This window comes from Macaca fascicularis, chromosome 4 (assembly GCF_037993035.2).
Source record: "Macaca fascicularis isolate 582-1 chromosome 4, T2T-MFA8v1.1".
In the NCBI taxonomy this organism is placed as follows: domain Eukaryota; kingdom Metazoa; phylum Chordata; class Mammalia; order Primates; family Cercopithecidae; genus Macaca; species Macaca fascicularis.
In genome coordinates, this window is record NC_088378.1 from 54,525,861 (window position 1) to 54,550,684 (window position 24,824).

Consider the following 24,824-nt stretch of genomic DNA (forward strand, 5'->3'; position numbering starts at 1 on the left):
CAAAATTCCTCAACAAGATACTTGCAAATCGAATCCAGCAGCACATCAAAAAGCTAATCTACCATGATTAAGTACTCTTCATACCCAGGATGCAAGGTTGGCTCAACATATGCAAATCAATAAACGTGATTCTTCACATAAACAAAACTAAAGACAAAAACCACATGAATATCTAAATAGATGAAGAAAAGGCTTTTGATTAAATTTGACACCACTTCATGTAAAAATCTCTTAATAAACTAGGTATTGAAGGATCATACCTCAAAATAATAAGAACCATCTATGACAAACCCACAGTCAACATTATACTGAATGGGTAAAAGCCAGAAGCATTCCCCTTTGAAAACCATCATAAGACAAAGATGCCCTCGCTCACCACTTCTATTTAACATAGTATTGGAAGTCCTAGCCAGAGCAATCAGATGGGAGAAAGAAATAAAGTGCATCCAAGAAGAGAGGAAGTTAAACCATCTCTATTTGAAGACGACATAATTCCATATCTAGAAAACCCCATAGTCTTGTCCCAAAAGCTCCAGTAGCTGATGTTGCTATTGTTCAGCAAAGTTGCTGGATACAAATTCAATGTATAAAAACCACTAGTATTCCTATACACGAACAATAGACAAAATGAGAGCCAAATCAGAAAGGCAAGCCATTCACAATTGTCACAAAAGGAAGAAAATACCTAGGAATTCAGCTAACCAGGGAGGTGAAACAACTATACAAGCAGAACTACAAAACCGCTCAAACAGAAACAAACAGGAAAACATTCCATGCTCATAGATAGGAAGAATCAATATCATTGAAAAGGCTATACTGCCCAAAGTAATTTACAGATTCAATGCTGTCCCTATCAAAATACCAATGACATTCTTCACAGAACTAGAAAAAAACTATTTTAAAGTTCATGTGAAACGAAAAAAGAGCCCGAATAGTCAAAGCAATCCTAAGGAAAAAAAAAAAAAAGAAGAAGAAGAAGCTGGAGGAATCACGCAACCTGACTTCAAACCATACTATTATACAAGGCTATAGTAACCAAAACAGCATGGTACTGATTTGAAAACAGGCACATAGACGAATGAGGCAGAGTAGAGAGCCCATAAGTAAGGCCACACATCTATGACCATCTGATCTTTGACAAAGCTGACAAAAACAAGCAATGGGGAAAAGCCTCCCCATTCAATAAATGGTGCTGAGATAGCTGGCTAGCCATATGCAGAAGATTGAAGCTAGACCCTGTTCTTACACCATACACAAAAATCAACTCACGATGGAATAAAGACTTAAATGTAAAACCCAAAACTATAAAAACCCTGAAAAACAACCTAGGCAATACCATAGCATCCTGGACATAGAAATGGGCAAAGATTTCTTGACGAAGCCACCAAAAGCAATGGCAACAAAAGCAAAAATTGACAAGTGGATCTGATTAAACTTAAGAGCTTCTGCACAGCAAAATAAACTATCAACAGAGTAAACAGACAAACTACAGAATGGGAGAAAACATTTGCAAACTGTACATTTGACCAAGGTCTAATATCCAGTATCTATAAGGAATTTAAACACATTTACAAGAGAAAAACAAACAACCACATTTAAAAGTGGGCAAATGACATGAACAGACCTGAACTTCTCAAAAGAAGTCATATGTGCAGCCAACAAGCATATGAAAAAAGCTCAATATTATTTATTATTAGAGATGCCATCTCACACCTATCAGAATTTGTATTATTAAAAAGCCAAAAAAAGTAACAGATGCTGGTGAGGTTATGGAGAAAAAGGAATGCTTATAGTTCAACCATTGTAGGAAGCACTACGTCAATTCCTCAAAGAGGTATAAGTAGAACTACCATTTGACCTAGCAATCCTATTACTGGCTATATACCCAGAGGAACATAAATCATTCTACCGTAGAGATACATGCATGTGAATGTTCATTGCAGCACTATTCACAATAGCAAAAAACATGGAAGCAACCTAAATAACCATCAATGACAGATTGAATAAAGAAAATGTGATACATATACACCATGGATACATATACACTATGTGTACGCATACACTGTGAAACCATGAGAAAGAACAAGATCATGTCTTTTGTGGGAACATGGATGGAGCTGGAGGCTACTATCTTTAGCAAACTAATGCAGGAACAAAAAACCAAATACCACACATTCTCACTTCTAAGTGGGAGCTAAATCATAAGAACTTATAAACACCAAGAAGGAAACAACAGACACTGGGATCTACTTGATTAGGGAGGCTGGGAAGAAAGAGAGGCACAGAAAAGATAACTATTAGGTAGTAGGCTTAACAACCGGCTGATGAAATAATCTGTACAACAAATCCCTGTGACATGAGTTTACCTGTGGAACAAAGCTCCTTATGTACCCCCAATTATAAAATAAAAGGTTTTTTTAAAAAATTACAAGATATGAAAAGAAATAGAACCAAGTGACTGAAAACCAAGAGGAGAAATCAAATAATAGAAATTGATCCATGAACACTTTAGATTTTGGCATTGTTAGATAAGGAACTTTAAAACAAATAATATTTGCAATAAAGGAGGGGAAAATGATGTGAGAAAACCCCAGAAGTGTAGCAACAGCTCCTGGAAATTCAGTCAATTTTTCGATGATTCGCTTTTTGAGAATCTTGCCTGGATGTTGACATATGCTTTGTCTTCATTCAGATTATTCCAGTATCTTAAAGGTGACAATAAACTACATCTTCAGATAAACGTATATACTTACAATGTTCGGACTGTACACAATGCCCTCAAATATAACCTGTTTCTCAGGCCACACCAGACTTAGGGTAAAAACGTGATTACTATGAAAATCACAAAACAGTATTTATTTATCCCTGTCCTTATTAACTCAGGTGAAGCTTAGTTGCTCTTTATCCTGTACAGATAGTTTATATTCTTGAAGCAATTTCATTTATAACTTGGCAATTTTAATGTTATGTTTTATAAGAAGAACTCTTACATAGTACTTGCCTGAAGCACTTCTAACTTACTAGATTGCTAGCATTTGAGAGTATGCATTTGGATATTATTCTTTCTCCAGAGCTCACTAATTGACCCATAATAAGAGTTCAAAAATTAATGAATTAATTGCTTTCTTGGGCATTTATCTTAGATAAATGAAAACTTATGTTATGCAGGTGTTAACAGCAGCTTTATTGGTAATAGCCCAACCCTGGAAACAGCCCAGATGTTCTTCAATAAACAATTGGTGAAAAAACAAATGTCTATACATGAAATATTACTCGGCAATAAACAAAAACAAACTATTGATACCTGAAACAACTTGGATGAATCTCCAGAGAATTATACAGACAGAAGCAAAACCAATCCAAAGGATTTCATACTTCCTTACAATTATACCACATATGGTGTGATTTCATCTATATAACATTACTGAATGTTATATAGACATTTGGTATATAATGACAAAATTATAGAAATAGAGATCAGAGGAATTTCTGCCAGGTGTTAGGGATGGGGTATGGGATGGGGAGTGGAAGCATAGGTATGGCTATGAAAAAGCATAGGAATGGTACTTGTGGTGATAAAATTGTTCTATATCTTGACCGTCTATGTCAATATCCTGGTTGTGATACTGCTTACAGTTTCACAAGATGTTACACTTGGAGAAATTGGGTAAAGGGAATACAAGAACCCATTGTATTATTTCATACAGCTGTATATGAATCTATAATTATCTCAAAGGTAAGAGATTAATTTTTAAAATTAATAAATGAAAATCAGGTCAAACATCCAAGTTTTATTTATATATAATCTTGTTTATGATTCTAATAGTTGAAAATTAAATATTTTTAAATCTTCTACATTCAAGTAAAAAAATTTTTTCAATGGAGAATGTGGCCATGTCTGGCCCATCGTAAATTGCTTTCCTGCCATATCTAATTTATTTTCCAAAGCATCTCATGCTTGTTTGGGCTACCTCATATATAATCAAAATGCAGCTCAAAAATCAATGAGCATATTACATGTAATCAATGAGTATATGTAAATTACATACATTATTGTTAAATTCAGTATTTTTAAAATACTCCACGAATTAGCTCTTACGACAAGGATGCAAACTGCTTTGTAAAGGCTTATTGATTGACCAAATCAATTTATTTCTTTTTTATTAAAATTTAGTTGTTTTTATTTTAATAAAACAATATGGAGAAAAAACTCAATTTATTTTCATATAGCATTTTTTTGAAGACCCTGAAGGAAAGATTGAGTTACCACCATCGTTGAAAATTTATTCCTGGAAACGTCCACAGGATATTTTATTTAGTCGGGTAAGAAAGTTTTTTCTATTAAATAAAATACTTACTATGTGGATGTATTATCCTAGTGATAAAAATTGCATTTTTGTTATGATTTAGGGTAAGTTTCTCTTGTGGCATTCAGTAAAAAAAGTAATTGCTTTTTGGCAACTAATCAAAAATAAATGTTTATCAATATAGTTTAATATTTCTTGTACTGGCCTGAGATATTATTGAATTTTTGTTTAGAGCCTTTACTTTTCTTCTTCTCTCCAAAGTGTTACATTATCACTTAAAATGTTGTGTATGAAGTTATTCCTTAATTTCTGACTGACACACTTCTTTCTGCTTCTTTGCATGAACATTCATAGGATGGAGATCTGTTTTCTCCTGTGTTTATTAGCATTAATTTTCCGGCCCAAGAGTTTTGCACTTAGATATCTCTATTTCAGGGATTCTTGAAGTATTTTCCAGAGAACACATTAGTTTCTGGATCTCACACCCAACCACTTGAATCATATTGACTGGAACATCACTCAATAAACTTTCATTTTTAAATAGCACTTACAGAGATTAAATCTTTAAACACACTGGTCTATCTTAATAACAGCCATGTTAGTTTGAATATATTTAGATTTTCCAAGGGTTAAATTACCACTATTGCCTTTGTCCTTCCTTGAATCTGCTATTATTTTCACCTAATTCATAGGAAACCAGTGGGCGAAATGATTTAGAAGTAGTCAAATGATGGTAATAAACCTGATTGTTCTGTACATTTGTGGAATCCATTAAAATTATGTATATATATAAAATTTATTTTATTCCTAAAAGTTTTAGCCTCATTAGAACTGCTACTAATTCAAGAAAATATAATATATCCATCATATTTTTCAAGTACTCTTACTAGTTGAGTAAATCAGATGAATCTAAATTCAAAGATTCACTAAAATGCAAAAATAATATTCTACCTGCCAGAGTATTTTTTGAATGCCTACTTATAAGATATTTGAAATAAAATAAATCAAATATATATGAACCATGCTTTTAAGTTACTTATAGTATTAGATAACATTGACATGAAGAATATAAATTCTGTGATATTAATATAATGTACTTAATATTAATGTGTTACTAACAATATTCAGTCTCTGCTCAATATAAGTACATGGTTTACATTTCATACAAATAACGGGTATGAATTGCACAAGATGATGCTGTTTTAAATTTGGATAAACATAAAAGTCTTTTTCCTCAGGTTCCTTTGGTCAAGGAGGTGGGTCTGCCCAGTAAGTTAGGGAAGCCTTAGGATTTTACTTTTTAGTATATATTCCCCCTTTCCTTTTTGGGCAAGATATGCCAGAGGCAGTATCAATGGTCAAGGTTTTATTTTGGTTCATATTAATGTCAGGCTGGTGTGACTACCTGTGCCAGGCCATCATGTTCCTTGGTGGCACCCCTCTGGCCAAGGGACTTAGAGTCTAAAGACTTACAGCCAATTACCCGTTTTAGGCAAGATACGAATGGAGGTGGGCAGGTGTTTATTAATTATTAAAACCCTTTTAAGTAATATAAGAGCCCAAAATTAAAGTCAAAAAGCAAGGGTACCAAATTGACCTGTCTTTAAGTTTTATGCATTGAGCTATCAGCTGTTTAGGCATCTGTGTGCCCAGGAGGCAAGACTCTGTAACTTAACAGCAGAAGGATTAGTTAATAGCACCTGATAAGAAATCTTTCAGTGGGGTGAAGGTATTGATAGTAGTCCATGACTTGACTGGAAATTGTAAAAATATTTTACAACCTTGTAGTGACTAATTTTTATACTTTTGATAAGTTTCAACAACAAATCTGAGACTTAATTTAGAAGAATTTAACTTCTGATGACATTTGTCAAAGATGCTAAAGGGCTCAAAACATTTGATCAAAACAGAATCACACGCTGGCTATGGTGGCTCATTCATGTAATCCCAGCACTTTGAGCACTTTGGGAGGCTGAGGTGGGTGGATCATTGAGACCAGCTTGGCCAACACAGTGAAATTATGTCTCTGCTAAAAATACAAAAATTATCCAGGTGTGGTAATGCATGTCTGTAATCCCAGCTACCCCGGAGGCTGAGGCACAAGAATCACTCGAACCTGGGAGGCAGAGTTTTCAGTGAACTGAGATTGGACCACTGCACTACAGCCCAAGTGACAGAGCAAGACCCTGTCTCAAAAACAAACAAACAAACAAACAATAATGGAATCATGGGCCTGATAGTTAAAAGACTTTAAAGGCGATATAAAAGATTACATGAATGTAAAAACCTTAACTCTTTTTAATCTCAGAGTTTTATGTAATCAAAAATCTAATAATAATAACATAGGAATTATCTTGATAAAATATAAAATCTTATTTTTTTAAAGCCAGTTGCCCAAAAGGCAAAGATAAATCTTTTTTAGTGTGATTGATTTTCCTTACGGAAAACCCATTTAGATAACCTGGAAGTCAAGCATGATGAAAAAAAAAAATACTTGAATTGAATCAGACACAGGAAAAGTGTGTTCAAGGTTGTGAGTATAGTAGGGGAATACACAATTGTTAGTAATTGCATGAGAAGTTTTGTGATTTCACTGAAAAATTTAGACATATTTAAAAAGCCAAGAGTACAAAATCAAGTTATAGTTTTGGAAAACATTGAGTTTACTTTATACTTTATTGTATTACATTTATTTTATTTTTAAGATAAAACATTTTAGCATCAGGCCACAACAACAACTAGAACCAGATGAAAAAAGTTACAGGATCTGATGAAAAAGCTGAAGGAGAAAGTTATCATCTCAGTCCTTCTGAAAGGGACAAAGAGTTGAAAGCAGCAAAACAAACAACAAAGTTGAATTTTTGAGATATGATTCTGATAAGTTTTTAAAATAAATAATAGAATTTAAATAAAAACTTATAGTAATTTTATTGAGCACAAATACCTTAAGAAAACCTTTTTTTAACATAGGAGTCCAATTTTAGAAAGACTCTAGAAAATAATTTATGTACATTGTCACAACTTACACAGATCATATATGACATGTTTGGACTTTCTTGTTTTATGTGGTTTTCTTTTTTAAATAATAAGTCATTTTATTTTAGGCCAAAAATTTACCATCTAAGTTTTTACATAAAATTATTTTTTATAACCTTTTTTAACCAAAAATATACTTTCATGTTTATATAAATACCTCTCTTTTATTTACTTTTTTTTTTTACTTTATCTTACTTTCAGAGATAGGATCTCACTATGTTGCCCAGGCTGGTCTTGAACTCCTGTACTCCAGTGATCCTGTTGTCTTGACCTCCCAAAGTGCTAGGATTACAAACATTAGCCACTGTGTCCAGCCACTGTATTAGTCCATTCTCACGCTACTATAAAGACATACCTGAGACTGGGCAATTTATGGAGAAAAGAGGTTTAATTGACTCACAGTTCCACAGGCTGTATAGGAGGCATGGCTAGGGAGGCCTCAGGAAACTTACAATCATGGCAGAAGGTGAAGGGGAAGAAAGCACTTCTTCACATGGTGACAGGAGAGAGGGAGAGTAAGGAGGAAGTGCATAAGCTTTTAAACCATCAAATTTCATGAGAACTCCCTCATGATCAGGAGAGCAGCAAGGAAGAAATCTGCCCCCATGATCCAATCACCTCCTACTGTGCTCCTCCCCCAACATTTGGAATTACAATTCAACATTAGATTTGGATGGAGACACAGAGCCAAACCATATAAGTCACCTTTTTAAATAAAAAACTTGTAAATAACCCCTAAATTATATAAAATTATTTTAAAATAAGAACACAATTTATGGAATTATATATTAACTAAAATTTATAGTTTTAGTAATGTTAAATTTTCATGAAAACCTAAGCAGCAAGAAATCCTTAACTATTTATCAGATGTTAGTATCTCATAAATGAAACCATTTTACAAATTTTAGAAACTTGTATTTTTTTTATATTAAACCCTCTTTTAGTTGGAAATGACCCAGTTATCCAATGAGCATCCAAAATAATTTTAAGATTTTAAATTACACAAAAAATCTTCCTCCAAGCATTTGTCTCATTTTTTATGTACTCTTTTTAAATTTTTAACAGTGTATAATAGATTAGTCTTGAAAACTGAGATATTAAACAAAGGTAGTCATCATTTAAAGTTTTTTTTCTAACCATTTATCAAGTCTGTGAACATTGGTTATTCACCTAAATAAGAATCTTAAAGTGAAATACATGGGCATTTTGCTGATAACTCAGAAGATTTAGTCATTTTTATTGAAACAACAATATTAAGTTAGTCTTATTTGTTTAAAAAAAAAAGTCACACAAACAAAGATTGTTTTGCTTTTGGCTCGCTGATAGTCTCACAATCTTTGTGCCAAACTCTGACACCTTAAAATAACTAGCAGAGGCAAACATAAAACATATCTAGACAAAAGTGTATGCTGATGATTCTGAAGACATTTTTAGTTTTATCTTATTAAGGTTTTTTTTGAGACAGGATCTCAGTCTTGCCCAGGCTGGAGGGCAGTGGAATGATCATAGCTCATGACACCCTCAACCTCCTGGGCTCAGGTGGTCCTTCTACCTTAGCCTCCCAAGTTCCTGGGACCATAGACACACACCACCATGTCCAGCTAATTTTTCTATTTTTTGTAGATACAGAGTTTTGCCATGTTGTTCAGGCTGGTCTCTTAATCCTAGGTTCAAGTGATCTGCCCACTTTCACCTCCCATAGTGTTGAGATTACAGGTGTGAGCCACCTTCCCTGGCTTTTTATTGTACTAATAATTTTTAAACAAGTTTTATTTACCAAAGATTCATTTGAACTTGAAAAGCATTTGGACTTATTTTATGAATACTCATTTATTCATAAGCCAGTTTGGTAGTATGTTAGACACAACAAATAGCATAATACATGTACATATACATAAACATATCTAAACAGGTATATGTATATGTGTGTATGTATACACAAACACACACGCACACACACACAAAGATCCAGTAGTTTTTATCTCAGGACTCTAGCCATGAGAGAACATCAAAAACTCAGTGGTCTATAAAAGATAACTGGATCCATCTTATTTTTGAGAAAATTGAGACCTGTCCACATGGCTAAACTTTGCTTGCCCTGGTAAGTAATCCTGTAATAGCTCTGGACCAAAATTTTGGATAAAGCCGTTTTCATTTTTAAAAACATGTTTTATCCTTTTGCTTTCAGTTTTAAATGAGTTTCCAATGTTTACGTTTTAGCTGAGACTGGATGAACTATATAAGAAAAATAAAATGTCCGAATAACCTTGAAATCATATGTTTTATATCAACACCAGTAGCTTAATAACAGCAGATTCAAAACAGGCAGAAAAGAAAAATAAATAGAGAGCTTTAGAAGGTTCTACTTAACTCTAAAGTTGCAGGTTAAGTATTTGAGCTCTGATTCTTTTTTCCTGTAGTTTGTCCATCGGTTTTAAAATTTTCACACAAGCAAGCTACAGTGTGTAACTAGCTAGAGTCTCAGGTAGACTAGAAAATAATTCACATGTTTTTTTTTTCCCCGCACAAAGCTTGACACAGATACAGTAAATACTCCTGAGTGCCTGCAAAAAATCAGGGGCCAGGATTTTGGAAAGAGTTTGTCCCCTAGTGAGGAGAAGCCTGTTTTGTTGCATTCTGACAATCAGATGGACCTGGTCTTGGCTGGTGCAATTGAGACCATTCCAAAGCACCCTCAGAAGTAGGGGTGAGACTAAACAGACACAAACGTGAATGGATCTGACACAGATGGAGCACCCCAAACTGATCCCTGAAAGATGATACTGGAGAAATATCATGAGACCTTGTCTCAAACGCAGACAGCACCACAGTTTAATTGTCCTGCATTAAGTCCAGATGTCACAGAGGCCAACACAGCAGCACAGATGACCTACACTACGGCAAACAGCTAGAGAAACCAGATGGCAGAGACAGAGGATTTTCAGGTGCATTCCAGTTGACTTACCCAGTTCTTGGAGCCTGTTGACTTCCCAGGTGTTGCTTTCCTTACACCAACAGAGAATGATAGCAAAAGCTGATGCCATGAAAAGGAGGGAAGGGAAATTCCCTGAGACAAAGGCAGTCTTGGTAACTGCTGGCTAGGTTTGGGGACAACTAGCCATGAGCTGCTGGCATTTGCAAGTCCCCCCTGCCCTGACTGGTAGCATTAACAAATAATCCCTGGCACACTGCTGCAGGCAATTGCTCCACTCATTGGAAACCAGGCATACAGGTTGAGTCACTTGAAACACACAGTTTTTCACAAAGGGCACCAAATTAGTAACTGACTCAAGTTTGGCTGCTCACTGCCCAGAGGCCAGAACACAAGAAACAAGATGTGGTGAAAGTAAAGTAACTGTATTCAAATGCTAGAAGTTGGGGAATGGCCAGGCTTATGCCCTTAAAAGACAATTTTTTGCTTTGGGGGTTAATTGAGAGAGTTTAAGAGGGAAAACATGGTAGGCGAAACATGTCCAGGAGGATGCAGGTCTGCAAGTCTCTTCCAATGGCTATCTTGAATATTTGCCCTTCTGCAGGTCTGGTTGATATCATTGACATCATCTTGACTTTGGCCTGATAATGGTAGACTAATCGTTCATAACTCCACTTAAGCAGGAGAATTCTGCAGCTGGATCTCTATGCCTGGTTTGTTTCAAAAGTAGCCCCTGGGATTTTTAAGCAAGTGCATAATTAGATAAGTGAGCACTGTGCATCAGGATGCCTGGTGGGAAAGGAGGGAAACTAAATTTTACAGTGTATTTTATGGCTAACAGAAATAAAGGAAAAAAAGTTTCAAAATGCATTTTGAAGCTAAGCTACTCGATTACACTATCATAAAGTACCTTAAAATCCTGAATTTAGGATAGCAGAATAAACATGAGCCCTTCCAACCAAGAAGGTTAACAAGTTCTGATCACAGAATAATTTACCAGACCTGTTTATTTCTAAGAACTAGAAACGAGTGGCCCAGACCCTTGAGCACTGAATATATTGAATAGATTAGGATGTCTGAAGATTTATCCTGCCCCAGGTACAGGTATAGGCAGTAGAAGTGTGAAAATGCCATTGTAGAGACCTCTGCCTTAACATTTGTTGTATTTTACAAACTTAATTTCTACTTTTCACTTGTCAGCAGGAGGCTATCAAGACTAATACTGCAAACTTTAGGTATCTAATACTTATTAATGTATAGATTATCAACTTTGGTAATCACTGAAGTATGGGGGCATTTCAGAAGCATTCCATCACAGTCAGTCAAGCCAGAAGAAACTATGTTTATAATTTATGATCTGCAGAGTCAATTTACGCCTTTAAGGCAGTTTTAGGTAAATTTTTCTCTAACTTTTTTTATTGACTTTTCAAGATGCTACTTGTATAGATGAGTAAAAGTAATTGGTGATGTTAACTTCCTTAAAAACTTGATTCTGTAATCAAAACCATTTTCATGTTAATTTGGTATGTTAAATATATATACTTGATATGAATTATAGCTCAATTTTTAAAAGTTACAATTGGCATTTCCCTATTAGTTTTACTTTATTATTATTTATTGGTACCTGATTTAGATGTGTACTAATTAAATAATGACCATCAAAATAATTTTTTAATCTAACAGGATATTAACTTGAACTAGATTTTAAAAAGCTATCACAATCTCAAACAAAAATTTAACACTAACAAAATAGACAATAATAATTAAATGGGAGAAAAGCTAATAGGCTAATATTAGTCATCCAAGATGAAGATATTTTCCCTGCTATCAGTTGTTAACTAAGTTTTCAGGTTTAGCTTCAGTGGTTAATTTAGATTTTAAAGCAGTGGTCCCCAACCCTGGTCCATGGACCAGTACCAATCTGTGACCTGTTTGGAACCGGGCCACACAGCTGGAGGTGAGCGGCGGGCGAGCAAGCAAAGCTTCATCTGTACTCACTGCCGTTCCACATCATTTGCATTATCAGCTGAGCTCCACTTCCTGTCAGATCAGCAGCAGCATTAGGTTCTCATAGCAGTGTGAACCTTATTGTGAACTGCGCATGCATGTGAGGAATCTAGGTTGTGCACTCCTTATGAAAACCTAATGCCTGATGATTTGTCACTGTCTCCAGTCACCCCCAGATGGGACTATCTAATTGCAGGAAAACAAGCTCAGGGCTCCCACTGATTCTACATTGTGGTGAGTTGTATAATTATTTCATTATATATTACAATGGAATAATAGTAGAAATGAAGCGCACAATAAATGTAATGTGCTTGAATCATCCACAAAACATCCCTGACTCCTTGGTTCATGAAAAAATTGTCTTCAAACAGGTTGAATCAGGTTGGCCTATTTCCAGCACCAACCGATTTATGCCTAGTGTTCCATTATTGGAACGTTAAGCAGGTAGGAGTTATTTATATCCTACTGCTCAAGGTCATCGCCAAGGTCTGATTGCAAAAATTCAAAAAATTGCAACCTCAGGCATAAATGGATTAAAACTGTTTCATTAAATTACTTTTTTATTATTTTTCTTAAGGAGTAATATATACCTATATATTTTTTTTTTTCAGACTCCGGTAGTTGTGAAAAACGAAATAACGTTTGACTTATTTTCAGCAAATGAACATTTACTCTGCAGTGAGGTATGTACAGAAATACGAACTAAAGTCTCATCATTAATTGCCTTCCAGTCCTACTTAAACCATTCCCAGACAGTCGATTTCAACTCTCCCTTGTTCACCTTCAAGTTTTGGTATTATATATACATATATAACATTGAAAAATATATATGGGGGTTGGTGTTTGAGACAAAGTCTTGCTCTGTTGCTCAGGCTAGAGTGCAGTGGTGTGAACACAGCTCAGTGCAGTCTCAACCTCCTGGGCTAAAAATGATCCTCCCACCTCAGATTCCTGGTAGCTGGGACTACAGGGATGTGCCGTCACCCCCAGCTAATTTTAAAATTTTTGGTAGAGATGAGATCGCACCACATTTTCCAGGCTGGTCTCGAACTCCTGGGCTCAAGCAATCCTCCCACACGGCCTCCCAAAGTGCTGGGATTACAAGCATCAGCCCCTGTTTCTGGCCAAAGATTGTATATATTTAAGGTATACAACTTGATGATTTGATATACATTGTTAAATATTTATCACAATTAAGCTAATCAACATAAACATCAACTCAGTTATTGTGTGTGTCAGTTAATATTGTGTATTATTGTGTGTGTTATTGTGTATGTATATATGTGTGTTAAGAACACTGAAGATCTATTCTCTGAGCAAATTTCAGGTATACAATACAATATTGTTAACTACAGCTGCATTGTTGCAAGTAGATCTCCATAACTTATCTTTCAGAACTAAAACTTTGTACCCCTTACCAACATCTTCCCCATATCCCCCTCCTTCCAGACCCTGGTAACCACCATTTCTCTGTCCGTTTCTCAGACTTCTGTATTTTTAGATTCCACATATATGTGAAATCATGCAGTTGTTTGTCTTTGTTTGGCTTATTTCACTTAAGGTAACAGTATTTTACACACCAACATTCAAAAGGAAAATGAAGTCTCTTTACCTGAGTTTAGTGAGCCTCTATTCTCCTGCCCCCGGTCTCAGAGTAGCTGTACTCTCTCCCTCTGGGCTTTTCCCCTTGGGATCCATATGACCAGCATTGGACATGAAGTGGCTGCCCATCTTGTCCTATGCCACATCAAGAGGGCGGGTATAGTGATGTTGTATGATGTGATAGTGCAAGGGAAATTGGGGTGTACTTGGATTGCAATACAGCTGTCCTACTTCTGGTGGGAACTCATCCCCCCACCTCCTACTCCCCACCTCCCCGCCCCATGTTGGGTCGGGTTTTATCCATACAAGCAGGCCTGTTCCACTCCTCTACGTTAATTAAATCAGAAACAAGAACTTTTAAAACTTATTTTCTCCTAAGACTCAGAGGAGTGAGGCATAGTCAATATTGCTTGAAATACTTTTTCTTATCTTCAATATCTTGACCAATATTAAAATCAAAATGTTATATTTCTTCAACCAGTTATACATATTAGTATAAAATTATCTCTAATATGTTTTATGTTTTAGTACAAAATACACCTATTTTTTGAATCCTAAACCCACTTAGACTTTAGCTTTTCATTTTTCAAGGGAAGGAAAGTATAAAATATTCTACAATAAAATTTCCAGATATACAGAAGGATACCTGCTTTGTCTTTTTCTACTTTACCAAACATTAAGAATTTTCTAGATAACTCAAATTAAGAGAAACATAAATCATATAAGGCCAATATTAAATATTTAATTTCCTTATAAACCAGGCAGTTAAACATGAGATGAATATTTCAGAAAATCAGATACTACTGAGGTAACAATGGCTTTATTGAACAGCCACTGTGACCTAGAGATTTCTTACATACTGCTTCTAGTCCTCACAAAAAAATGCTGAAAAATAGCTACTATTATCTACGTTCTACAGATGAGGAACTGCAACTTACGAGGTGGAAGCAACTTTCTCAAAAGCAGAAGGCTGTGAAGATCTGAAAGAGGATTCAAATTTTGGTCTTTGTTTCCACTCTGAAGTCCATCGACCCACTGGGCCTTGCTGCCTGTTAAAAACACTGCAAGGGGACGTTTTACTTAGAGCATTTCAACAGTTACAGATCAACCCATGACATATGGAATTTACAGTATATTTACATGTCTACCCCATTTTAATTCTTTCAGATCTCATTCCTTCTCTAATTGGTCCTATTGACATACAAGAGATAATATCCTTCTCAAATATCTCAACATTTACCAAAGAGTAGCTCACTCATTTGTCACAATTATCAGAAGATTTCTCTCTCTCACATGCGCACACACACCACTGATATGAATGTCAGTGTCAAATAGAAGTCGATGCCAAATCACCCACAGTTTACTTCAGCAGACAGCTTTCTTAGCTACGAGTATGTTTAGTATGAGACATTTTAGTTTGTATTGTGACTGTATTTCCCGAAAACAAAAGCAAGACCTACAATTTTATTCTGTAGATCAGAAATGAAAGTATGGAATACATAATATGTATAATTTGATATTATTCTTGGAAGTGGATTTCTTTTTACTGTATTTCTTCCTAAATTACAGTACCTACAACTGAAAAATAACCAATTAACACTAATGTTTTTTGTCTCTAGCTGATGAGGTGGATTATCAGTGAAATCTATGCAGTGTGGAAGATCTTCAATGGAGGAATTTTGAGCAACTATTTTAAGGGGACCTCCGGGGAACCTCCTCTTCTCCCCTGGAAGCCCTGGGAACACATATACTCTCTGTGCAAGGCTGTGAAGGGTCATATGCCTTTGTTCAATAGCTATGGAAAGTATGTTGTGAAACTTTACTGGATGGTAAGTTCATTTTCATGTGCTTGAAATCTCATGAGTCTTTCATATTGAAATATACTTGGCCTGGTGTGGTGGCTCATGCCTGTAATCACAGCACTTTGGGAGGCCAAGGCTGGTGGATCACCTGAGATCAGGAGTTCGCAACCAGCCTGGGCAACATGGTGAAATGCTGTCGCTACTAAAAAGACAAAAAATTAGCTGGGTATGGTGGTGGGTGCCTGTAATCCCATCTACTCTGGAGGCCGAGGTGGGAGAATTGCTTGAACCTGGGAGGCAGTTTGAGTGAGCTAAGGTCACGCCATTACACTCCAGCCTGGGCAGCAAGAGGGAAACTCCAAAAAAAAAAAAAAAAAAAAAGAGAGAGAGAAGGAAGGAAGGAACGAAGGAACGAAGGAAGGAAGGAAGGTTGCCTTGCACACCGTTACTTAGGCTAGTACAAGATAATGCAGTTTTTATAGGATATCAATTGTGTAGCTACAGAGAGAAACTGTCCTGAATGTGTAATTTGTGATTAATGAGAAACACAGTTGCTTCTCCTGTGATGCTAGTCCTATGGGCATTTTAAACGGGTTCTGCCTAGACCACTGAGGTATGGCCACTCATTGTAGATGCTGATCTTGCCGCTGCCTCTGCACTCTCATGCTGAGGCAAGCAGGGCAGGCAGTTGGATGCACCGGGCTTCCCCCTTCCTCTTTCTTCTCTGATGTGGTGTCAGGGTCATGGGCAGGAGGAAGTGCTAGCCTGTGGTCCAGTCCCTCTTCTGGCTTTTGCTGTAGCTGAGGGGCCTGATCCCATCAGCAATTTGTCCTGAACTTGAGATTTGTTTTCATGCGAACAGATCTTACTCTGAGACAGGAAGATGTTACCTCTGCCTAAAAGGAAAGCAAATGGAATAGTAGGAAATATGAACAGGATCCAAAACCCGTTATAAATATGGCAAAGCAGACTCACACTAAATTAGCAATGCTAGATCATATCAAATGCCTTTGGGTTTTTCTTGGCCCTTGTCACTGGAAAAGAATGTTCTCCTTGAACATTTAAAGGAATGGGAAAGTACTAAAAGTTAATAATTCCATTATATATTTATGAAAATGTGACTTTTTCTTTCATAGGCCTGAGCCATCTGTCTTCCTGGGATGGGGAATGTTGAAGGGCCAATAATGAGGAATTACTATTATAATTACAATGGGAAGGGAAAAGGGAAAAAGGTAATACAGCTTCTAATATCCAAAACTGGATTTTTGTTTTTTGAACATTCACAGCAAGAAAATTGGCCTTGAAATTTTGTTAGGAGAGAAAATAACTTTCTAAGTTACTTTATCTTATTTATTTACCAATCGAGAGCACTATTTTCTAGACTAGACTTCAGAGTTTTAAATCTGTGCAGAGGAGCAAGCAGAAGGCTGTGGTACTAAAAAGGTGAAAAACCTAGTGGATAGTGTTGAGGGAGTATAGAAAGAAGTATGCAGAGGAAAAGTGAGGAGGTAAAATGCCTGGGTTCCTGTCCCACATTTGTCTAAACTTGAGGTGGGAGGAAGGTCAAAACTATGAAGTATTTTAAAACATTGAACCAACCTTGTTGATTTATTTCTCATTTTCTCTTTCTGCTTCCTGACATCCCTCCTTGGTTTTCAAATTTCCTCCTGCATAGGAGTTAATATTCATTAACATCACCTTCCATTTTGCAAAGAAAATATGACTTATTTCTCCTTAATCATACTGATTCTTCACAAGCCCAACTCCACTTGGTTCAGAAATTTCTTTAAAAATGTATTGAGGCCACTTTGGAAACCTCAGTCTGGTCCAGTCATTTAGCCCATCTCTAGATATTTAGCCCTTTAGGGAACAGTGTGGTAGAAATTGGACCTCAACTCCACTGGCTCCTTCTGTTTCCTCAGTGGTCTCATCAGAGGAATGCCTGTAGAGGATGCTGTGAGCACTGACATACTTGTTCCCTATGAATTATTTTGGTAGGCATGTGATAGAGAGGCGGCTGCCTGGTTTTCTGATTAGTAGAATCTGTTCTCTCTAGTCTAGGGGCAGAAATTTTTATTTCTTTCTATCTGATCCCCAGCTGGTAGGGCTGAGTCAGTATCTGCATACATATTAACATTAGTAAGAAGTTAGAGTCAATTCTTACATGAAAATACTATGTTGTTGTTTTTATTATTTTCTTCCCTTTCCAGACACACACAATTTGATTTTGATTTTTTTCTCTTCCAATTCTAGTTCAGCATTTGTACATGTCTATCATTTGCTTCTCTCTGTGAATATTTGGGAAACATGTTTATAAAATATGCATTATTACTTCTACTTCATGATTTGGTACAATACACTCCTGATTCATCTTATACCCTACATTTATTTTCTTTCCCATTTCCTATCTTGTGAGACACGATGAGTCTTCTTCTCACTGTTTTTCTTCGTTAGCTTCTTGAGGCATTCTTGCCTTTTTCTTATTGGAAATTGTTTTCCTTCTCTGCCTTATCATAAATATTCTTCTCCCTCTTTCACTTTGTCCTGTAAAGCATTTACCTTTATCACTTCTTTGAGGAAAACCAACCTCTCAGACTCTCTCTGCATGACATTAAAAATTCTGATTTTCACACCAGCTTATCAATTTTCCTATGAAAGTATTTTCATTATTTCCAATTTGGATTCAAAGTAAATTGCATCAAGGGTCTTTGACCTCAGCCAGGTAAAAACGTATTGAGTAGCATTAAGAGCAAGGTTATGACACAGAGCAGCTCTCTCCTCTCCTTCACCTGGGAATGATGATACCAATGCTGGGACACAGATCGTCTCGTCAAGTGCCTTCCAATGGCAGCTTTCCTTTGGGCCCCTGAAAGAAGCAGGTTAGCTGTTGCTCTCCACTTGAAATATGTGTTGCTATTGGCAGCTTTTCTCAGTGTCTCTGTGCTTTCATTTGTCTCTGATAAACAGAGAAAACACACACATTAGGACCAATAATTTTTCCCAGTTGCCATCAATATATTTACATAAAATATGCATTTGCTTTATCTCTGATTGAGCCTTATACTGCTTAACCATAATGTTATTGCAGAATTCAGAGTTTCCTAACTATGGGGTGCAGAAACCCCCCAACATCAAACTAGCTGTTGTACTTCTTAAACATCTGCTTCCCGTGCCTCGCTCCAGACCTCATGAGTTTATAAAATATGCATTATTACTTCTCCAGGGTAGAACCTGCAATCCTGCATTATAAGTAAACTCTCTCATCCAGTGACATTTTTGTTCATTAAATTTGAGGAACAATGTTTTCAAGATATAAACTATGAGAAATTATTTTTCTATCATTCGGTTACTTTGTTCCAAAATGAAAACGCTTTATATCACTATTTATAATATTATATATGCTTTTAATAAAGGAAATTCAAATACTATTAAAATGTTAAAAGTATGCAATGAAAGCTCCCTGTAAGTTTACCCTATTTAATCACAGCAAATGATTTATGTATATCCTCCTAAGCTTTCTTCTATTCTTATAAACATACATACAACTATTGTATATAATTCATAACAATAAGGTCATAGAAATGTATTATTCTGTAAACTATTATTTTCCCTATACATAGGCATTTTCGATGCTAATATATATTGATCTACTTTGTACTCCATTATATGAGATATGTAAATATAATATATATTGCTCTTTTCATATTGGTAAACATTTAGGTTTGGACCAGTGTTTTACCAAAACAAACAATGCTGTAAAATTTCATCTTTATGTATATAGTCTTTGACCATTTGTAAGGACTTTTTTTTTTTTTTAGGATTTCTACCATATGGAATTATTTCATCAAAATATTTGCAAATTCTTAATTTTTGATAAGTATATTCAAGTTACTCCTGTATTTTAATTTGTCTGTAACGAACATCCATATTTGATGTAATTAGAATTGAAGTCTGTGATTCTATTATTTGTTTATTCTTTGTTACCTTTCTTATTTTTTTTGTGTTACTTTATATTTATTGCATCCTTAATCCAATTTCCTTTAATCCTGCATGTTTCTTGGGCATTCCTTAGGATTCCATTTTGATTGACCTATAGTGCTTTCAAGCAAATCTCTTTGCTCTATGAATTAAAATATATATGCATAGCTTATCACAGTCAACTAGTATCAGCATTTTACCACTTAAATTGGAATATAAATACTTTACCACCAGTTAGTCCCCTTTATATTCCTCCTTTTCTAATATAACTTTCTTTTCTTTTTTCTTCTTTTTTTTTTTTTTTTTTTTTTTTTGAAATAGGATCTGACTCTGTCACTCAGGCTGGAGTGTGGTAGCACAATTATAGCTCACTGCAGCCTCCAACTCCTGGGCTCTAGTGATCCTCTTGCCTCAGCCTCCCAAGTAACTAGAACTACAGGCATGCCATCATCACGCCTGACTAATTTTATTTTTTATAGAGACAGGGTCTCACTATGTTGTGCAGGCTTGTCTTGAACTCCTGACCTCAAGTGATCCTCCTGTCCCGGCCTCCCAAAGTGTTGTGATTACAGGTGTGAGCCACCACACCCAACCACTGATATAGTTTTCTTAAACATTTACTGTGTATATATTGAAAACCTCATCATAAATTTTGCTTTTAAATTCAAACACAATATAAAAAACTTGAAGAGTACCACATTTAGTCATATATTTATTTTTTTATATTTTAATTTTAAGTAAATATTTTAACGGGCATGTAAAATTTTTCCTTTATGCTTTCTCATACTTGATGCTCCATTTGTCCTTTAATTCTCCTTTCTTTTTATTTCTGAAAAATTTTATTTCACCATTCCTTTTGAGTTAGTCTGATGATGACAAATTATCTTATCTTTCCTTTATCTGAGAATGTGTTTATTTTACACTTAATCTTAAATAATATTTCCCCTGTGATACAATTCTGAGTTAGCAGTACTTTTCTTTTACCATTTGATACTTAGTGTGCCATTAATTTTCCAGCCTTCTGGAATTATCCTCCAGGCCAGCCAAAATTATTCTTCTGGCTTCCCTGGCTCCTGGAGAGCAATCTATCCTTCCCCTGTAACGGGTTTTCTCTTGCTGCTGGCTTTCAAGCTTGTCTTCTTTTGTCTTAATTTTTAAGAAGTTTGAATTTGATGTGTCTGGCTGTAGAATTCTTTGAGTTTATCCTATTTGGTTTAGTCTGATTTCCTTGAATTTGTAGGTTTATGTCTTATGACAATTTGGGAGAGTTTTCAGCCATTATTCCTTCAAATATATGTTTAGCCCCACATTCTTTTTTTTTTTCAATGACTACAATGACATGAATATTATATCTTTTTGCAATATCCACACAGGTCCCTGAGCCTTATATGATTATTGATACTATATTTTCCTGTTATTCATAATTTCTATTGATCTAAATGTCTAGTTCACTAATTTCTATGCTATCTGCATTCTGCTATTGATCTCATCAACTAAGAGTTGCTTTTTAGTTTAATTTTAAGTTTAAAATTTCTGTTTCTTTGCTGAGAGTTTCTATTTTTGAATTTGTTTCAAGAGTGTTCATAGTTGCTTGTTGGAATATTTTTATGAGAATTGCTGTAAATTTCTTATTTAATAATTCTAATTTCTCTGTCATTTTGGTTTTGTGCTCTGTTGATTATATTTTCCCATTGAAATTGAGACTTTTCTGGGTTTTGCTATGATAGGTAATTTTATACAGTTTCCTGAATATTTGTAGTGTTATGTTTTACAACTCTGATTGCTAATTAGTTTTATATATTAGCAAGTAGTCAACGTGTTTAGATTGAGAAGGCATATCCTGGCTCACATTTATAGGCTGTGTCTGAAATGTCAGTTTAGTTTATAAAGCCTCTGATATGTACTATTCTGGTCTGCCACTTTTGTTTGCTACCCAGATAATAAGACTTCATTCCACAATCTTCTTGTATGTCATATATATATAACTTAATAGTGTTATATATTGCACATATGAATATACATGCTATAATGTATATACTATATACCTTAATCTTAATTGATAATAATATATACATCTGAATAGTGTAGATCATAATAATCTTAATATTAAGGTCATATATTCATATAATTATGTAAATATATAATTACATTATAAAACATAATATAGAATTATATTATAAAATATAATAAATACAGAATTATATAAATATGTACTTTTATGTATAAAATAATATTAAGGTTTTATATATACATATATGTATATATAACCTTGATAATATTAGTCTTGTAACAACTAAGGCAGAATACCATAGACTGGTGACTTGTAAACAACAGAAATTTATTTTTTATATTTCTGGAGGCTGAGAAGTCCAAGATCAAGGCACTGGTAGATTTGGTGTCTGCCAAAGCCCTGCTCCCTGGTTCATAAATGGCTGGCCATTTTCTTGCTGTAAACTTACATGGTGGAAGAGAAAAAGTGTGATTTCTTCGGCTTCTTAAAAGGGCACAAATCCCATTCATGAGGGCTTTACCCTCCTTTTTATCTAGTTCTATCACATTGGGCATTAGGATTTCAACACATGAATTTTGGGAAGAAACATTCTATATGTATACTCACATACACACACACACACACACAAATGTATTTTTTTATGTTCAGAAAAGATATGTTCTATATATATATATTTAGAACTCATACAGTATCCTTTTGCATCTGGCTTATCTCTCTGTGGTTTCTTGTTGATCAAGAAATTAATGAGGAGTAGCAAATAATATAAGAATTGGAAGTGTAAGGTCAGTGAGGATGTATCAAGCAATAATTACTAAAGTTATATTTGGAGAATTTGTATTTTGACTATATTAAGTCATTTGATTATGTCCAAGCTTATTCATGGTTGTATAATGTTTTGGTTCTGCTACTTGAAACACCTTAATTTACTTCATTATGCAGTAAGAGGCTCCCAAGAATTTGTGCACAAGACCTCATAAATAAGGACAGTATTGATATAGACATGGGTGTGCTGTGATTATGTAAAATAAAGCAATAAGCTAAAATATTCAACCAGAGTAGTATTGAAATCCAGTATCTCAGTCTTTAAGTGTAAGAAGCTAAAATAAAATTGGAAAACAGTAAATAATAATGTCAGTCATGTGCAATAATTTACGAGAGAAAAGACTGTAAGTCATTGATGGTATTACATTTCTTTCATCTTATTTTTAGGGTTGCTGGAGAAAGATAACAATTGATGACTTTCTGCCTTTTGATGAAGATAACAATCTATTGCTTCCAGCTACAACTTACGAATTTGAACTGTGGCCAATGCTTTTGTCTAAAGCTATTATCAAGCTGGCAAATAATGAGTATGTAATGACACATTGTCACTCACGTGAATAGAAAAAAGCAAACAAAAACATTAACTATACATTCGTATTGCATAGTTTATTTTTTAAAAATTGGTTAAAAGAGAGCTTTTTTCCCTAAACAATGTAAATGTTCCAGTATAAAATCAAATGTGCTAAAGCCACTGATTTGTTCTATTAGCTTAACAGTAATGCAAAATTCCTCCAAGAAAAGAAATACCCAGAAATTATTCTATATTCAATGCTGACTTACTATGAATGCAAAGTTGATCATGAAAAATGATACTTCGTTTAATAGGAGAAAAAATTGTTTTGTGAAGAAAAATATTGGTTCATCTAAAAACTGAATAATATATCCTGAAATCTAGTTAAAGTTTTATATTCTGTATATGTAGCAATAATTTAATAATGTTGAAAAACCTGAACTTTTCTGAAAGATGTCAATGTGCACTTCATGATTTTGGTAACATTGGTCACTTTTGATACATTCATGATGAAAACTACTCATATTTTCTTCAATATTCTTGCAAAATTGGCTTCTGTCTTATATTCCTGCCTAACTTGTGCACCAACGCATATGAGACACGTCTGCTATGCTCTATTCTCTCAGCTTATGCTTCCGGAGAAAAGAAGTCATATCATCCCGGCCCTAACGATACAAAAAAGCTTTGATGATTGAGTTGGAAATGCATGGCAATTTTGCGTCATTGTTCACTGGAAGAATTTTCACATACATTGCACAGGCTGGGATTTTATACACATCCACCTCCTGCAGTTTGTCAAAGATTCTTGATATTTAATAGAACACACCCACATGCTTTAACAGTACATGTTAGACATTTGCTCACAGCTCAGCCCCCTCCCCTTCTATAAACATTGCAATGTCAGTCAGAAGCCAGGTCTGCTTTGTGCAGATTTTCTTTAGGCACAGCTTCATTTTTCTCTCCCAAAGCTAAAAAACAAAAACAACCATTCCTACTCCCATCCTCTTCATTTCTGTTTTTTTCTTACCAGCCCTCAGTTTTCCTTTGGAAATTAGTTTCACCCAGCTTTTAGCGCTTAATTGCAATGATTTTTACAAAAACTCAGCCCAGATATTTGTAGGTAGTTGAATATCACTAAGTATTCGTATTGGTGGCATGTTCATTTATTTGGGGAAAAATATGTTCTGAATGTTTCTAGTTCTCAGACATAACTTGAAGTTCTGAGAATCAGAGCTGCTAGAGCAGTGAGGCATTGAATACATGACCTGGATAATTGGAGTCGTATTTTATCTTTCTTAAAGCTATAGTTCAGTAGAACTTTATAGCAACACAAGTATTGGGGTTATTATTATTTTTTTAAAAAAATCCAGTTAGTAAACAAAGCAACAAGCTAAGTGTAATACATTTCTTGGGATTTCTAGTGGAAAGTTGCCCTATGTGGAACAATTTATATTTTTCCATAATTTTTTTCAGATTTTTACAGTATATAGTGATCTGAAGTACATAGCGATATGAAGTTTAGCTTACTACATTTTCCAAATTAACACATAGTAACTTCAATATCAATGTGAGATATGCAAAGAAAAGAGCATTATTTCTATTTGATTTGCAAAGTCACTTCATAAATTTATCCAATGAGGAGTTTAGACTAGTCTGGAATCTATCCCAATAGACACTTATTATCTTTGAAATAGGTAGACATATAGAAATTCATAATCCGTAAACAACAAACAGTGCACATTTTAAAGTAATGGCACATGTGACTAAGATAGTAAGATTTCTTTCTGAAGAAAAGCACGCATGTGTTGGTAATGCC

General features: G+C 34.9%; 1 protein-coding gene and 1 long non-coding RNA gene across 2 annotated transcripts in view; one reads left to right on the forward strand and one right to left on the reverse strand.

Annotated features, from left to right (window-relative positions):
* Positions 1 to 24,824, forward strand: part of ADGB (androglobin) — a 232,929-nt gene that overhangs the window by 45,460 nt on the left and 162,645 nt on the right. Inside the window, exons 3-6 of the mRNA XM_005552076.5 lie at positions 4,231 to 4,323; positions 12,894 to 12,965; positions 15,504 to 15,713; positions 22,885 to 23,024. Coding sequence (XP_005552133.3) covers positions 4,231 to 4,323; positions 12,894 to 12,965; positions 15,504 to 15,713; positions 22,885 to 23,024 — 515 coding nt within the window. The remainder of the gene's footprint in view (positions 1 to 4,230; positions 4,324 to 12,893; positions 12,966 to 15,503; positions 15,714 to 22,884; positions 23,025 to 24,824) is intronic.
* LOC123573016 (uncharacterized) overlaps positions 1 to 24,824 on the reverse strand; it is a 105,936-nt gene that overhangs the window by 39,844 nt on the left and 41,268 nt on the right. The window lies entirely within an intron of this gene.